The sequence below is a fragment of the Eriocheir sinensis genome, chromosome 42, assembly GCF_024679095.1.
Source record: "Eriocheir sinensis breed Jianghai 21 chromosome 42, ASM2467909v1, whole genome shotgun sequence".
NCBI classification, from domain to species: domain Eukaryota; kingdom Metazoa; phylum Arthropoda; class Malacostraca; order Decapoda; family Varunidae; genus Eriocheir; species Eriocheir sinensis.
In genome coordinates, this window is record NC_066550.1 from 14,233,362 (window position 1) to 14,247,289 (window position 13,928).

The 13,928-nt window shown below is 46.4% G+C and overlaps 2 protein-coding genes and 1 long non-coding RNA gene across 6 annotated transcripts in view; 1 reads left to right on the forward strand and 2 right to left on the reverse strand.

Moving 5' to 3' along the window:
• Positions 1 to 339: 339 nt before the first annotated feature.
• On the forward strand, positions 340 to 5,860 carry LOC127010137 (uncharacterized). 2 transcript variants are annotated; one of them, XR_007762942.1, is made up of 5 exons: positions 340 to 835; positions 1,061 to 1,245; positions 3,860 to 3,964; positions 4,258 to 4,669; positions 4,793 to 5,860. XR_007762942.1 is itself a non-coding variant. In XM_050883982.1 (4 exons), exons 1-4 carry the CDS (start codon positions 617 to 619, stop codon positions 4,421 to 4,423), a joined length of 675 nt encoding a protein of 224 aa, XP_050739939.1. In that variant the 5' UTR covers positions 340 to 616; the 3' UTR covers positions 4,424 to 5,860. The 2 variants fall into 2 exon arrangements, 1 of the variants encoding a protein (XP_050739939.1); XM_050883982.1 differs by having other exon boundaries at positions 4,258 to 5,860.
• Positions 5,787 to 13,928, reverse strand: part of LOC127010136 (serine/threonine-protein kinase 32A-like) — a 19,934-nt gene continuing 11,792 nt past the window's right edge. For 2 of the 3 annotated variants that reach the window (XM_050883979.1, XM_050883980.1), the window contains exons 9-13: positions 8,638 to 8,769; positions 8,313 to 8,454; positions 7,905 to 8,110; positions 7,011 to 7,094; positions 5,787 to 6,848 (exon numbers count right to left, since the gene is read on the reverse strand). In XM_050883979.1, the coding sequence (XP_050739936.1) occupies positions 6,270 to 6,848; positions 7,011 to 7,094; positions 7,905 to 8,110; positions 8,313 to 8,454; positions 8,638 to 8,769 (1,143 nt within the window). In that variant the 3' untranslated portion in view covers positions 5,787 to 6,269. The remainder of the gene's footprint in view (positions 6,849 to 7,010; positions 7,095 to 7,904; positions 8,111 to 8,312; positions 8,455 to 8,637; positions 8,770 to 13,928) is intronic. The other variant, XM_050883981.1, reaches the window with a different exon arrangement.
• LOC127010138 (uncharacterized) overlaps positions 12,417 to 13,928 on the reverse strand; it is a 2,145-nt gene continuing 633 nt past the window's right edge. The window contains exons 2-3 of the long non-coding RNA XR_007762943.1: positions 13,105 to 13,630; positions 12,417 to 12,740 (exon numbers count right to left, since the gene is read on the reverse strand). This is a non-coding gene — a long non-coding RNA (uncharacterized LOC127010138). The remainder of the gene's footprint in view (positions 12,741 to 13,104; positions 13,631 to 13,928) is intronic.

Here is a 13,928-nt window from a genome sequence, read left to right on the forward strand (position 1 = left end):
AATTACCTGTGTGTGTGTGTGTGTGTGTGTGTGTGTGTGTGAGAGATTGTCCAATTATAGCTTACCTGTAAGAGAGAGAGAGAGAGAGAGAGAGAGAGAGAGAGAGAGAGAGAGAGAGAGAGAGAGAGAGAGAGAGAGAGAGAGAGAGAGAGAGAGAGAGAGAGAGAGAGAGAGAATGAATGAATGAACGAAAGAAAATAAGAAGAAAAAAACGAGGAACGAGGAAGAGGAGGAGGAGGAGGAGGAGGAACGGAGGAAACTCTAATAATTACCTCCATACCTATGCGCGACATCTCTCCATCTCTCCAATTCTTCCCTCCATTCCCTTCCTTCCCTCCCTCCCCCTCTCTCTCCCTCTCTCCCATAATTACTAAGAAATCATATACCGTTACCTGAGACATCGGAGGAGGAGGAGGAGGAGGAGGAATAGGAGTAGGCTCGTATTCCCTTACCTTACCTTACTAAATTTCTCGCTAATCTTCCTTGGCCTAGAATCAGATCGCAATTGAAGACGATTAGAGGAAGAGGAGGAGGAGGAAGAGGAGGAGGAGGAGGAGGAGGAAGGGACAGAACTACTATATATACGAGAGAGACAGAGAGACAGAGACAGACAGCCATGGTTAACTCGTATATCCTCGCGGTGGTGGTGGTGTTGGTGGTGGTTTTGGAGGTGAATGGAGGTGATGTGCCGGTGGTGGTGAGGCCAGGTGGAGGTGTGGCGATTGGTGATGGCTTGGCAACACCGGAATGGCTGCAGAATATACCTCAAGAAAGCAAAGTGGCAAAATATCGAAAAAGGAGGTTCGCCAGCTTCCCGACGGGCTCAAAACTCGCCGTAAGTAAGAGAGAGAGAGAAGGGAGGCTGCAGTACTCTCTCTCTCTCTCTGTCCCTAATATCAATGTAAATTTATGTAAACCTTTGTAAACCCATCTAAACCTATATTAACCCATTTAAACCTATGTAAACCCATCTAAACCCATGTAAACCTTTATTAACCCATTTAAACCTATGTAAACCCATGTAAACCTATGTAAACCTATGTCAATCTCTCTCCCACAGGTTGAACTGGTGCTGTCGGTGCCGACGGAAGGGTTGAGCGACAGCGGCAAGATAGAGATTGACAACGACCTCTCCTTCAACCTGCCCAACGGCTCCTACTACCACTACGACCACTACGGGAGGTCGTTCGGGCCCTCCCAGCAACGACTGGAGCTGTTTGAACGCATAGAGCGATTCCTGTTGGGGTGAGTACAGGGGGGGGGGGGGGGGCAGCCTTGGCTACATGTAGGCTACGTAGTACATGTTCTCGTGCTTGTAGGTACTTGTAAACGTAAGTGCGCAACACTAGCTACTTGTATTTGTACTTATACTCGGGGCAAAAGCTCCACAGTAGTACTTGTAGTTGTACTTATACTCGGGGCAAAAGCTCCACAGTAGTACTTGTATTTGTACTTATACTCGGGGCAAAAGCTCCACAGTAGTACTTGTATTTGTACTTATACTCGGGGCAAAAGCTCCACAGTAGTACTTGTATTTGTACTTATACTGGGGCAAAAGCTCCACAGTAGTACTTGTATTTGTACTTATACTCAGCAAAAGCTCCACGGTAGTACTTGTATTTGTACTTATACTGGGGGCAAAAGCTCCACTGTAGTACTTGTATTTGTACTTATACTCGGGGCAAAAGCTCCACGGTAGTACTTGTATTTGTACTTATACTCAGGCAAAAAGCTCCACAGTAGTACTTGTAGGTTGTACTTATACTCAGAACAAACGCTCCACAGTAGTACTTGTATTTGTACTTATACTCGGGGCAAAAGCTCCACAGTAGTACTTGTATTTGTACTTATACTCGGGGCAAAAGCTCCACAGTAGTACTTGTATTTGTACTTATACTCGGGGCAAAAGCTCCACAGTAGTACTTGTATTTGTACTTATACTCGGGTAAAAAGCTCCACAGTAGTACTTGTATTTGTACTTATACTCGGGGCAAAAGCTCCACAGTAGTACTTGTATTTGTACTTATACTCACAGTAGTACTTGTACTTATACTGGGGCAAAAGCTCCACAGTAGTACTTGTAGTTGTACTTATACTCGGGGCCAAAGCTCCACAGTAGTACTTGTATTTGTAATTATACTCGTGGCAAAAGCTACACAGTAGTACTTGTATTTGTACTTATACTCGGGGCAAAAGCTCCACAGTAGTACTTGTATTTGTACTTATACTCGGGGCAAAAGCTCCACAGTAGTACTTGTATTTGTACTTATACTCGGGGCAAAAGCTCCACAGTAGTACTTGTATTTGTACTTATACTAGGGGCAATTGCTCCACGGTAGTACTTGTATTTGTACTTATACTCAGCAAAAGCTCCACAGTAGTACTTGTAGTTGTACTTATACTCGGGGCAAAAGCTCCACAGTAGTACTTGTATTTGTACTTATACTCGGGGCAAAAGCTCCACGGTAGTACTTGTATTTGTACTTATACTCGGGGCAAAAGCTCCACAGTAGTACTTGTATTTGTACTTATACTCGGGGCAAAAGCTCCACAGTAGTACTTGTATTTGTACTTATAATCAGGCAAAAGCCACAGTAGTACTTGTATTTGTACTTATACTGGGGCAAAGTCTAAGTCAGTACTTGTATTTGTACTTATACTGGGCAAAAGCTCCACAGTAGTACTTGTAGTTGTACTTATACTCAGGGGCAAAGCTCACAGTAGTACTTGTATTTGTACTTATACTCGGGGCAAAAGCTCCACAGTAGTACTTGTAGTTGTACTTATACTCGGGGCAAAAGCTCCACAGTAGTACTTGTAGTTGTACTTATACTCGGGGCAAAAGCTCCACAGTAGTACTTGTATTTGTACTTATACTCGGGGCAAAAGCTCCACAGTAGTACTTGTAGTTGTACTTATACTCGGGGCAAAAGCTCCACAGTAGTACTTGTAGTTGTACTTATACTCGGGGCAAAAGCTCCACAGTAGTACTTGTATTTGTACTTATACTGGGCAAAAGCTCCACAGTAGTACTTGTAGTTGTTATACTGGGGGCAAAAGCTCCACAGTAGTACTTGTAGTTGTACTTATACTCGGGGCAAAGCTCCACAGTAGTACTTGTATTTGTACTTATACTCCACAGTAGTACTTAGTTGTACTTATACTCAGGCAAAAGCTCCACAGTAGTACTTGTATTTGTACTTATACTCAGGGCAAAGCTCCACAGTAGTACTTGTAGTTGTACTTATACTCGGGGCAAAAGCTCCACAGTAGTACTTGTAGTTGTACTTATACTCGGGGCAAAAGCTCCACAGTAGTACTTGTAGTTGTACTTATACTCGGGGCAAAAGCTCCACAGTAGTACTTGTATTTGTACCCGAACTCCAAGTCCTGGACACTTTTAAGAGTTCTGCCGAGTAAACCAAAAATGGCGTGGCGGTGTGTGTCTGGTGTGGCGTGTGCCGCCCTGCCAGGTGGGGTGTGGCCAGGGTGGGGGACTGACACAGGTGTGCCCTCAGCCTGGACCCTGGGGAGGCCCGGTGGCCTGGCCTGGGCTGAGGTCACACTGAGGTCATATCAGGTGACTCAGGCCAGGGAAGGCTTGGCACTTCGACACTTGGCAGAAGCAGAAAAGCAGAAAGTCTCAAGGTTCAGCAGCAAAAGAACTCGTACTTGGATTCGAGTAAAATTTATAAAAGTACTCGTGTCTAGATTCCAAGTCCGCCGTAAACTGAGTACTTGCATGTGCTCGGGATACCGTGACGTAATCGTGCTTGCTCCCAAGCACCACAGTGTACTTGTTCCACCTGTTCCTGCCCTCCCCCCATGCCTTCCCCTGACTCATCGCCCCCCGCCGCAGGCTTGGCTTCGACGGTCGGGCCTGCACGCTGCGGTCGCTCTGTGAGGTGGCGGAGCTGCCCTTCCAACACGGACTGTTCGGCGAAGTGGTCAACCTCCTCCTCAGGTGAGTCATAGTCGCCTAACTATCGTGAACACCGTCTACGGACCTCTAACAAACTCCTAACCTCTACCAAAGCCTTAGGGAATGTGTGTCTATGTGTGTTAGAGCCCAAAGCGTTTAAGAATGTGGGCGTGACCTATTCGCCTAACTATCGTGAACACCGTCTACGGACCTCTAACAAACTCCTAACCAATAAACCAAAGCCTTAGGGAATGTGTCTATGTGTGTTAGAGCCCAAAGCGTTTAAGAATGTGGGCGTGACCTATTCGCCTAACTATCGTGAACGACGTCTGCAGGGTGGCCGGGGAGTCGTACAATGAGGTGGAGGGCGGCGATGAGCTGCCTGAGGACGACTACGCCTTGGCCGAGTACTACGGACGACACCACGGCAACTGCTACGACTACTACCCGACCTGCCCCTTCTCCATCCTCAACTTCGTCTCCCATGTCCTGCCTCTTTGAAGGGTCGTACGAGGACCATTACGACTATTACGACGACTACTACGACCACTACCCGACTTCTCCTTTCTCCATCCTGAATTTCGTCTCCCATGTATTGCCCGTTTGAAGGGTCGTACGAGTTAGGTGACCATTACGACTACTGCTACGACTATTACGACTATACTACGACCACTACCCGACTTCTTCTTTCTCAATCCTGAATTTCGCCTCCCATGTGCTGCCTGTTTAAAGGGTCGTACGAGTTAGGTGACCATTACGACTACTGCTACGACTATTACGATTTTACTACGACCACTACCCGACTTCTCCTTTCTCCATCCTGAACCTCGTCTCCCATGTCCTGCCTGTTTAAAGGGTCTTACGATTTAGGTGACCTTTACGACTACTACGACGACTATACTACGACCACTACCCGACTTCTTTCTCCATCCCGAATTTCGTCCCCCATGTATTGCCCGTATGAAGGATCGTACGAGCTAGATGACCATTACGACTACTGCTACGACTGTTACGACTTTTCTACGACCACTACCCGACTTCTCCTTTCTCCATCCTGAATTTCGTCTCCCATGTACTGCCGCTTAAGGAGGGTCGTACGAGTTAGATGACCACTACGACTATTATTACGACTACTGTTACGACTATCTCTATCTCTTCCTCCTCCTCTTTTTCCTTCATGTCTTTCCTTCTCTTCCTTTCTTCTTCCTCCTCCTCCTCCTCTTCCTTCCTTCTCTCTCTTTCCCTCGCTCTACTACTACTACTACTACTACTACTACTACTACTACTACTACTACTACTACTACTACTACTACTATTACTCCTACCATAGACGTGACGCTATACAGACCTGACTAATTAATTTATTCCCTTACGATTTTGTTGATAAATAAAATAAATAAATGATTGTATATTGTAACTAATTTATTGTTATTATTATTATTATTATTTTTGTTATTTGATTGTTAATAAATAAATAAAGAAATATGTATAGAAGTGAATGGATGAATTTGCAGTATATTATAAGATGACCTACTACTACTACTACTACTATTACTACTACTACTACTACGACCATGATAGTTATTGAAACCACCCGTAGAGGAATTGAAAAGAGTTTATTACCAAGAATATTACTACTATTACTATTACTACTACTATTATTATTATTATTATTATTATTATTATTATTATTATTATTATTATTATTATTATTATTATTATTATTTGCATTACTAATAAAAATGTGATAGAGATTACTTAAAGATATAGTATAATGCTCTCTCTCTCTCTCTCTCTCTCTCTCTCTCTCTCTCTCTCTCTCTCTCTCTCTAATATTAATGTGTGATATATATATTAAGAATGGGAAGTAAGAACACACACACACACACACACACACACACACACACACACACACACACACACACACACACACACACATTATGTTATGCTATGTGAATGCTTGTAAACTCTTCTTCTTCTTCTTCTTCTTCTTCTTGATGTTCCTTTTTCTTTTTGTTTTTGTTTTCTCATCTTCCTCTTCTTCTTCTTCTTCTTCTTCTTCTTCTTCTTCCTCCTCCTCCTCCTCCTCCTCCTCCTCCTCTTCCTAATATTTATACGATTGTCATAAAATTGAGCGTATTATTACTCTCTCTCTCTCTCTCTCTCTCTCTCTCTCTCTCTCTCTCTCTCTCTCTCTCTCTCTCACAGTAGTATAAATTGCATATATGAAAGCTACTACTACTACTACTACTACTACTACTACTACTACTACTACAACTACTACTACAATAATAATAATAATAATAATAATAATAATAATAATAATAATAATAATAATAAAAAGCTATTATCTCATTTTCTCTCTATTTCTCTTTTCTTCGTTTTTATTTATTTTATTATTATTATTATGATTATTATTGTTATTATTATTATTATTACTCGGAGGAGGAAGAGGAGGAGGAGGAGGAGGAGGAGGAATAGGAGGAGGAGGGGAAGGAGGAGGTGGAGGTAACTCTCTCTCCTCTTCCTCCTCCTTTTCTCTTTTTCCTCCATCCTTTTTTCTCTCTCCTTTTCTTTCTCTCTCTCTATCTCCCTTCTCTCTCTCCTTATCTCCCTTCTCTCTCTCTTTCTCTCCCTTTTCTCTCCCTTTTACCTCCATTTCTCTCTCTTCTTCCTCTTCCTCTCCCTTCATTTCTTCATATTTCGTCATTTTCCTCAATTCTGGAAGCTGATTGGTCGCCGCAAACTCCAACTCGGCCTCTGATTGGTGGTTGGCGGTGGACAGGTTCCCGGAGCTGCGTTGTGATTGGCTGCCGCTGAGTGTGTCGTCATCGCTTCTCGTGACGTCGTCGCTCCTTGTGACGTCAGAGGCCTCGGAGTCGGGCTTGGTCTGCCGCTGGTCCGCTTGCAATTCCTTCAGACGCTCCTAGAAATATATAAATAAATAGATAGATAGATAGAAAGATAGATAGATAGATAGGTAGATAGATAGAAAGATAGATACTACTACTACTACTACTACTACTACTACTACTACTACTACTACTACTACTACTACTACTACTACTACTACTACTACTACCATTACCTTGAGCTGTTGTGTGCTGGCCTTGCTCAGTGATGACGATGACCTCGGGGACTCTATGGTAACGGTTGACCCCCTCACTTTGACCTGTGTGATGACCTAGCATGACCTAAGATGACCTCAGTAATCCCTATAAACCTTTGTCATTTTTTTGATTTTTCTATTTATTTTTCTTCATTAACTTCTATAGTGTTCTTTTATAACGTCTAGATTTCGTTATAATAAGAATACGTTATGGCTATGTTCGTCTTCGTAAGCTACAGTGAAAAGGGTGAGAGACTGATGCTGGTTAACTCTTGCATAAGAGAGTTGGACAGTACAGGGATGAAATAGTGGAGATGCTGGTTAAGTCTTGCATAAGGGAGTTGGACAGCACAGGGATGAAATAGTGGAGATGCTGGTTAAGTCTTGCATAAGGGATTTGGACAGCACAGGGATGAAATAGTGGAGATGCTGGTTAAGTCTTGCATAAGGGATTTGGACAGCACATGGATGAAATAGTGGAGATGCTGGTTAAGTCTTGCATTAGGGAGTTGGACAGTATAGGCATGAACGAGTGAAGATACTGGTTAAGTCTTGCATTAGGGAGTTGGACAGTACAGGGATGAAAGAGTGAAGATGCTTGTTAACTCTTGCATAAGGGAACTGGACAGCACAGGGATGAAAGAGTGAAGATGCTGATTAACTCTTGCATTAGGGAGTTGGACACTACAGGGATGACAGAGTGGAGATACTGGTTAACTCTTGCATCGTATAACTATTATTATTATTACTACTACTACTACTACTACTACTACTACTACTACTATTACTACTACTACTGAGGGGAGATGAGAGAGTGAAGATACTGGTCAACTCTTGCATAAGGAAATTGGACAGCACAAGGTTCACACATACCTTGGGCGACCCCGCAATCCTCGCTCTCACGTTGGCAGGGGTCACGGAGCACCGGGTCACTGGAGCGGGGTCATCTGAGGTCACGGTGAGAGGGGGGGTGATGGGAGGCGAAGGGGGGGCGTGACCTGACCTACCCCCTTTGACCTTGTGACCTCCTGACCTCTTCTTGACCGGTGTGTTGCATTGTGACCCGCTGAAGGAACAACCTGCAGTAGTAGTAGAAGTAGAAGTAGTAGTAGTAGTAGTAGTAGAAAAATAAGAATTATCACATTTTTTTGTCAAATCAACATTCTCTCTCTCTCTCTCTCTCTCTCTCTCTCTCTCTCTCTCTCTCTCTCTCTCTCTCTCTCTCTCTCTCTCTCTCTCTCTCTCTCTCTCTCTCTCTCTCTCTCTCTCTCTCTCTCTCACCATGGCCTGTTGGATCAGACAGCCGCATCGACTCCTCCAACTCTTCCTGCCATTCTCTCTCCCTTCTCTCCCTCTCCTTCCTCGCCTCCTCCATCTCCCTGTTGAAGACCAGCATCCCTCCGTATCTCTCCTCCTCCGCCTCCTGGAGAGAAAAGGTAAACAAAAACACGTGTGGAGTGAGTGAAAGGGGTGAGAGAGTGATGATGGTGAACTCTTGCATTAGGAAGTTGGACAGAACAGGAATGAAAGAATGGAGATGCTGGTTAACTCTTGCATCAAAACAACAACTACTACTACTACTACTACTACTACTACAATTACTTACAGTGTTGCCAGATTGCGAGGTGTGTGTGAGGGATTTCTGCTTCGATAACCTCTTCCGCTTCTTATGCAGGGGTCTGGATTCTATGATCATCTCCTCAAGCTCGTACGTTGGATCACAGTTCAGGTGGTCCTTCTACAGGGGGGCGTTTGGGAGTTGTAAGGGAGGAAGAAAGGGTTGGAAAAGGAGGAGGAGGAAGAGGAGGAGGAGAAGGAAGGGAAGGAAAGAGAGACAGATAGATAGATAGATTGAGAGATAGAAAAATGGAGATAAAGAGAGAGATAACAGAAGAAGAAGAGAAAGAAGAGGAGGAGGAATAAAAAAACATATTATAAACACACACACACACACACACACACACACACACACATACATACACACGTACACAATATGATCTTGACACACACACACACACACACACACACACACACACACACACACACACGGTTCACCTCTCCATTCCTTCACGTGTCCCATTGTCAATCGCTCATACCATACGTCAAGGTTATGTAGGCCTAGGGTGCCCATGTGGCCGTGTTTACGAGGCGCCGTGTCCTACCTACAACATCTGGGGGCACCTGGGGCAGCTCTACCCTGTGCCCTGAGATTCCCCGAGACGCCTTGCTCTGCCCCGAGGCGTTCTAGTGTGTCGTGAGGTCGATGGTCATGATAGAAAGAGTTGAAAAGTCGCAGAACGAGAAATGGTTGCAGGGTGAGGAGTAGGCCTATGTTGAACTAGCGAGCACGGGCGGGTGTCGAGGGTGAGGACAGGGGGCTGGTGGTGGGCGGGGCGGGGCGTAGAGGATGATTTATGTTTATTTATTTTTTACAGCAAAGGAGACAGCTCAAGGGCACAAAAAAAATAAAACAATAATAAAAAAAAGCCCGCTACTTCCTGCTCCTAAAAAGATTACAGAGTGGCGAAAAGAGAGGTCAGTCAATTCCGGGAGGAGAAAATAAGGGGGCGCAGTAGAGGCGAGGAGAGACCGATTATACCCCGGTTTATATTACGTCAATGTGTTCCTCTCAGCGCTTGTCCATGGCCGTAGGAAGACCATCAGCTATTATTATATACATACACAGTTTATTTCCACCCCATGGTACTAATGTATTACGCCCCGTGTGGACAGTGACAGCAAAATGTTCACTATGGGCGATAGATTCAACCCGTGAGCGCAGAGGAGTAACACACGAGGGTTGCCGTACGTCACCGTCAGCCCCATGCCTCCCCTCCGCCACACAGCCCTCCACAGGCCTCCACCACTGCTGTATCATGTGTCATTATGTATAGTTAGACAGCAATCACATCAAATAGACCCCGGGGAGCCATAGAACGAAGGGAATCGCTGGCCATCCCCGTGTGCTGTCTCCGCCGCCGTGTCCCGTCCCTCGCCGCTCATCCACCCCGCCCAACACACCGCTCCCTGCCTCCACACGCTCCACATAGCCTCTTCCACGTCTATAACATTCACCAGAAGCTCCTCGATGCTCACCCCCTCATGGAAAGCCCCATAAGAGTCAGATAAAAGGGGTATGATAAGGAAAACTCAGCTTCCGACATCGTGCCTGGCTGCGGCGTGCGGAAGGGGGTCTCGCTGCCCCCCGATGCAAAATGGTGCCCGCTATAAAATGGTGCCCGGGGCTTACCAGGGTGTATCGTGAGGCTGGTGCCCATGATATAAGGCAGTCACGAAACGAGAAATGGTTGAAGAACATTGCCCTGAAGACACAGTTAATGATTCGAGAGCGAGAAGTGTGTTAAACCAGCGAGTAAGGGCGGGTGAGGAGGGTGAGGAGAGACGGTGGGTGGTGGGTGGGGCGTAGAGGAAGCGTGAAGATTAGGGGTAGGAGAGGCCCGCTTATATTACGTCCATGTGTTCCGTTAAGAGCTTTCCCATGGCCGTAGGAAGACCATTAGCTATCATTATAAACCTACAGCTTATTTCTACCCCATGCTACTAATGTATTACGCCCCGTGTGGACAGTGACAGCAAAATGTTCACTATGGGCGATAGATTCAACCCGTGAGTGCAGGGAGTAACACACGAGGGTTGCCGTACGTCACCGTCAGCCCCATGCCTCCCCTCCGCCACACAGCCCTCCACAGGCCTCCACCACTGCTGTATCATGTGTCTTTATGTATAATTAGACAGCAATCACATCAAAAAGACCCCGGGGAGCCATGGAACGAAGGGAATCACCGGCCATCCCCGTGTGCTGTCTCCGCGGCCGTGTCCCTCCCCTCGGCCGCTCATCCACCCTGCCCAACACGCCGCTCCCTGCCTCCACACGCTCCACAGACCCTCTTCCACTACTGTATTACATCTATAACATTCACCAGAAGCTCCTCGATGCTCACCTACGCACGAAAAGCCCCAGGAAGTCAGATAAAAGGGGTATTATAAGAACAACCCGGCCCCGACATCGTGAGTGGCTGCGGCGTGTCAGAAGGGGACTCGCTTCCTCCCGTTGTGGTTTGGACAACTCGGTGACGGCGGGGAGGCAGAGCAGCGGCCAGACACGAGTTACAAGGACACATTTAACCTGTAATCACTTAGAGCTACGTTATAGAAGATGTTTAGTGAGGAGGAGTGTCTCAGCCCACGCGTACAGAAGGCGTTAGACTCAGCCGGGTAGAGGCCTTGCCCACGAAGCCTATTGCAAGTGAGCGTAGCCAACGGACGCTTGCCTCAACACCCAAAATCACACGGTGCTGTTGGCGTCCGGAGAGGTCCAAGCGCCCACAAGAGGAGGAAGACTAGGGTATTTCACGGGCCTGTGTTGAGTTGAGCGTCGATAGCACAACATAAAGCGAGTTGTTGCTACCTCCCCGCCCGTGACGCCCTTAGTGTAGGCCTCCAGGGCGGATACGAGGGCGGTACTACATGTCTTTCTCTCTCTTTAACCTGTGCCCACGTTCCTGCCACTAGTAAATGAGGGATAATGAGTAAAGAAAGCCGATATCTCTAAATATTTACTCTCTTCCCTGAGCAGAGCGGGGCGTGGGTCGGCCGGCGGGAGTCACCACGCACACAGCCAGGCAGGCGGGCCGCGCGGTGAACCTGTCCACTCCCTCATTGAATCAACAGTTTCCTCGTCTCTCTGGCTCTCCCACTTGTTGTATATGATTGATCTGGTGCTTAATGCGTATAGAAACAACCCCGTGCTCTCTCTCTGTCCCGCGTGAGCCGTGAGAAGGAGGACATATTATAACAGGCTGCTTAATGAATATAGAAACATCCCGTGCTTCTCTCTCTCTTCTGCGTGAGGAGGAGAGGCGGAGGGGTGGCACATAACAAACGATATACTTTCCTCTCTAGATCACTCTTTCCTCGTCTCTGGCTCTCCCTCCGGCTGATTGTTGTATAGTTATATAATTGCTATAAAGCATCTAAAATATCTCTCTTCTGTTTCTCTCTCGCCGTCTGTCGAAGTAGAAGATATAACAGGCAGGGAGGTGAAACTGGATATACTTTCCCTCACTGAATCAACTGTTTCCTCGCCTCTCTCGTCCTCTCCCTTGTTGTATATGAGTGCTCTGGTGCTGAATGCGTATAAAAACAACCCCGTGCTCTCTCTCTGTCCTGGGTTAGCCGTGAGAAGCGGGGACATATTATAACAGGCAGGGCGGGCCGCGGTGAACCTGGACATACTTTCCCTCACTGAATTATCTGTTTCCTCGTCTCTCTGGCTCTCCCACTTGTTGTTCTCTTCCCTGCGTGAGCCGTGAGGAGAAGACATATAACATAACAGGCGAAACTGGATATACTTTCCCTCACTGAATTATCTGTTTCCTCGTCTCTCTGGCTCTCCCACTTGTTGTATATGATTGATCTGGTGCTTAATGAGTGTAGAAACAACCCCGTGCTCTCTCTCTGTCCTGGGTTAGCCGTGAGAAGCGAGGACATATTATAACAGGCAGGGCGGGCCGCGGTGAACCTGGATATACTTTCCCTCACTGAATTAACTGTTTCCTCGTCTCTCTGGCTCTCCCACTTGTTGTATATGATTGTTCTGGTGCTTATTGAGTGTAGAAACATCCCCGTGCTCTCTCTCTCTTCCCTGCGTGAGCCGTGAGGAGAAGCGGAGACATATAACAGGCGAAACTGGATATACTTTCCCTCACTGAATTAACAGTTTCCTCGTCTCTCTGGCTCTCCCACTTGTTGTATATGATTGCTCTGGTGCTTAATGCGTATAAAAACAACCCCGTGCTCTCTCTTTGTCCTGGGTTAGCCGTGAGAAGCGAGGACATATTATAACAGGCAGGGCGGGATGCGCGACGATCATGGATATACTTTCCCTCACTGAATTATCTGTTTCCTCGTCTCTCTGGCTCTCCCACTCGTTGTATATGATTGATCTGGTGCTTAATGCGTATAAAAACAACCCCGTGTTCTCTCTCTGTCCTGGGTTAGCCGTGAGAAGCGAGGACATATTATAACAGGCAGGGCGGACCGCGCGACGAACCTGGATATACTTTCCCTCACTGAATTATCTGTTTCCTCGTCTCTCTGGCTCTCCCACTTGTTGTATATGATTGATCTGGTGCTTAATGAGTGTAGAAACATCCCCGTGTTCTCTCTCTCTGTCCTGGGTGAGCCGTGAGAAGCGAAGACATATAACAGGCAGGGAGGTGAACCTGGATATACTTTCCCTCACTGAATTAACAGTTTCCTCGTCTCTCTGGCTCTCCCACTTGTTGTATATGATTGATCTGGTGCTTAATGCGTATAAAAACAACCCCGTGCTCACTCTCTCTGTCCTGGGTTAGCCGTGAGAAGCGAAGACATATAACAGGCAGGGAGGTGAACCTGGATATACTTTCCCTCATTGAATTAACAGTTTCCTCGTCTCTCTGGCTCTCCCACTTGTTGTATATGATTGATCTGGTGCTTAATGCGTATAAAAACATCCCCGTGCTCTCTCTCTCTGTCCTGAGTTAGCCGTGAGAAGCGAGGACATATTATAACAGGCAGGGCGGGCCGCGGTGAACCTGGACATTCTTTCCCTCACTGAATCAACAGTTTCCTCGTCTCTCTGGCTCTCCCACTTGTTATATATGATTGTTCTGGTGCTTATTGAGTGTAGAAACATCCCCGTGCTCTCTCTCTCTTCCCTGCGCGAGCCGTGAGAAGCGGAGACATATAACAGGCGAAACTGGATATACTTTCCCTCACTGAATTAACAGTTTCCTCGTCTCTCTGGCTCTCCCACTTGTTGTATATGATTGCTCTGGTGCTTATTGAGTGTAGAAACATCCCCCGTGCTCTCTCTCTCTTCCCTGCGTGAGC

Coding starts and splice junctions, on each gene's coding strand:
- LOC127010137 (XM_050883982.1), top strand. CDS start 617: ATGGTTAACTCGTATATCCTCGCGGTGGTGGTGGTGTTGGTGGTGGTT. Junction 836..1,060: donor CGACGGGCTCAAAACTCGCC/GTAAGTAAGAGA, acceptor TCTCTCCCACAG/GTTGAACTGGTGCTGTCGGT. Junction 3,965..4,257: donor GTGGTCAACCTCCTCCTCAG/GTGAGTCATAGT, acceptor CGACGTCTGCAG/GGTGGCCGGGGAGTCGTACA.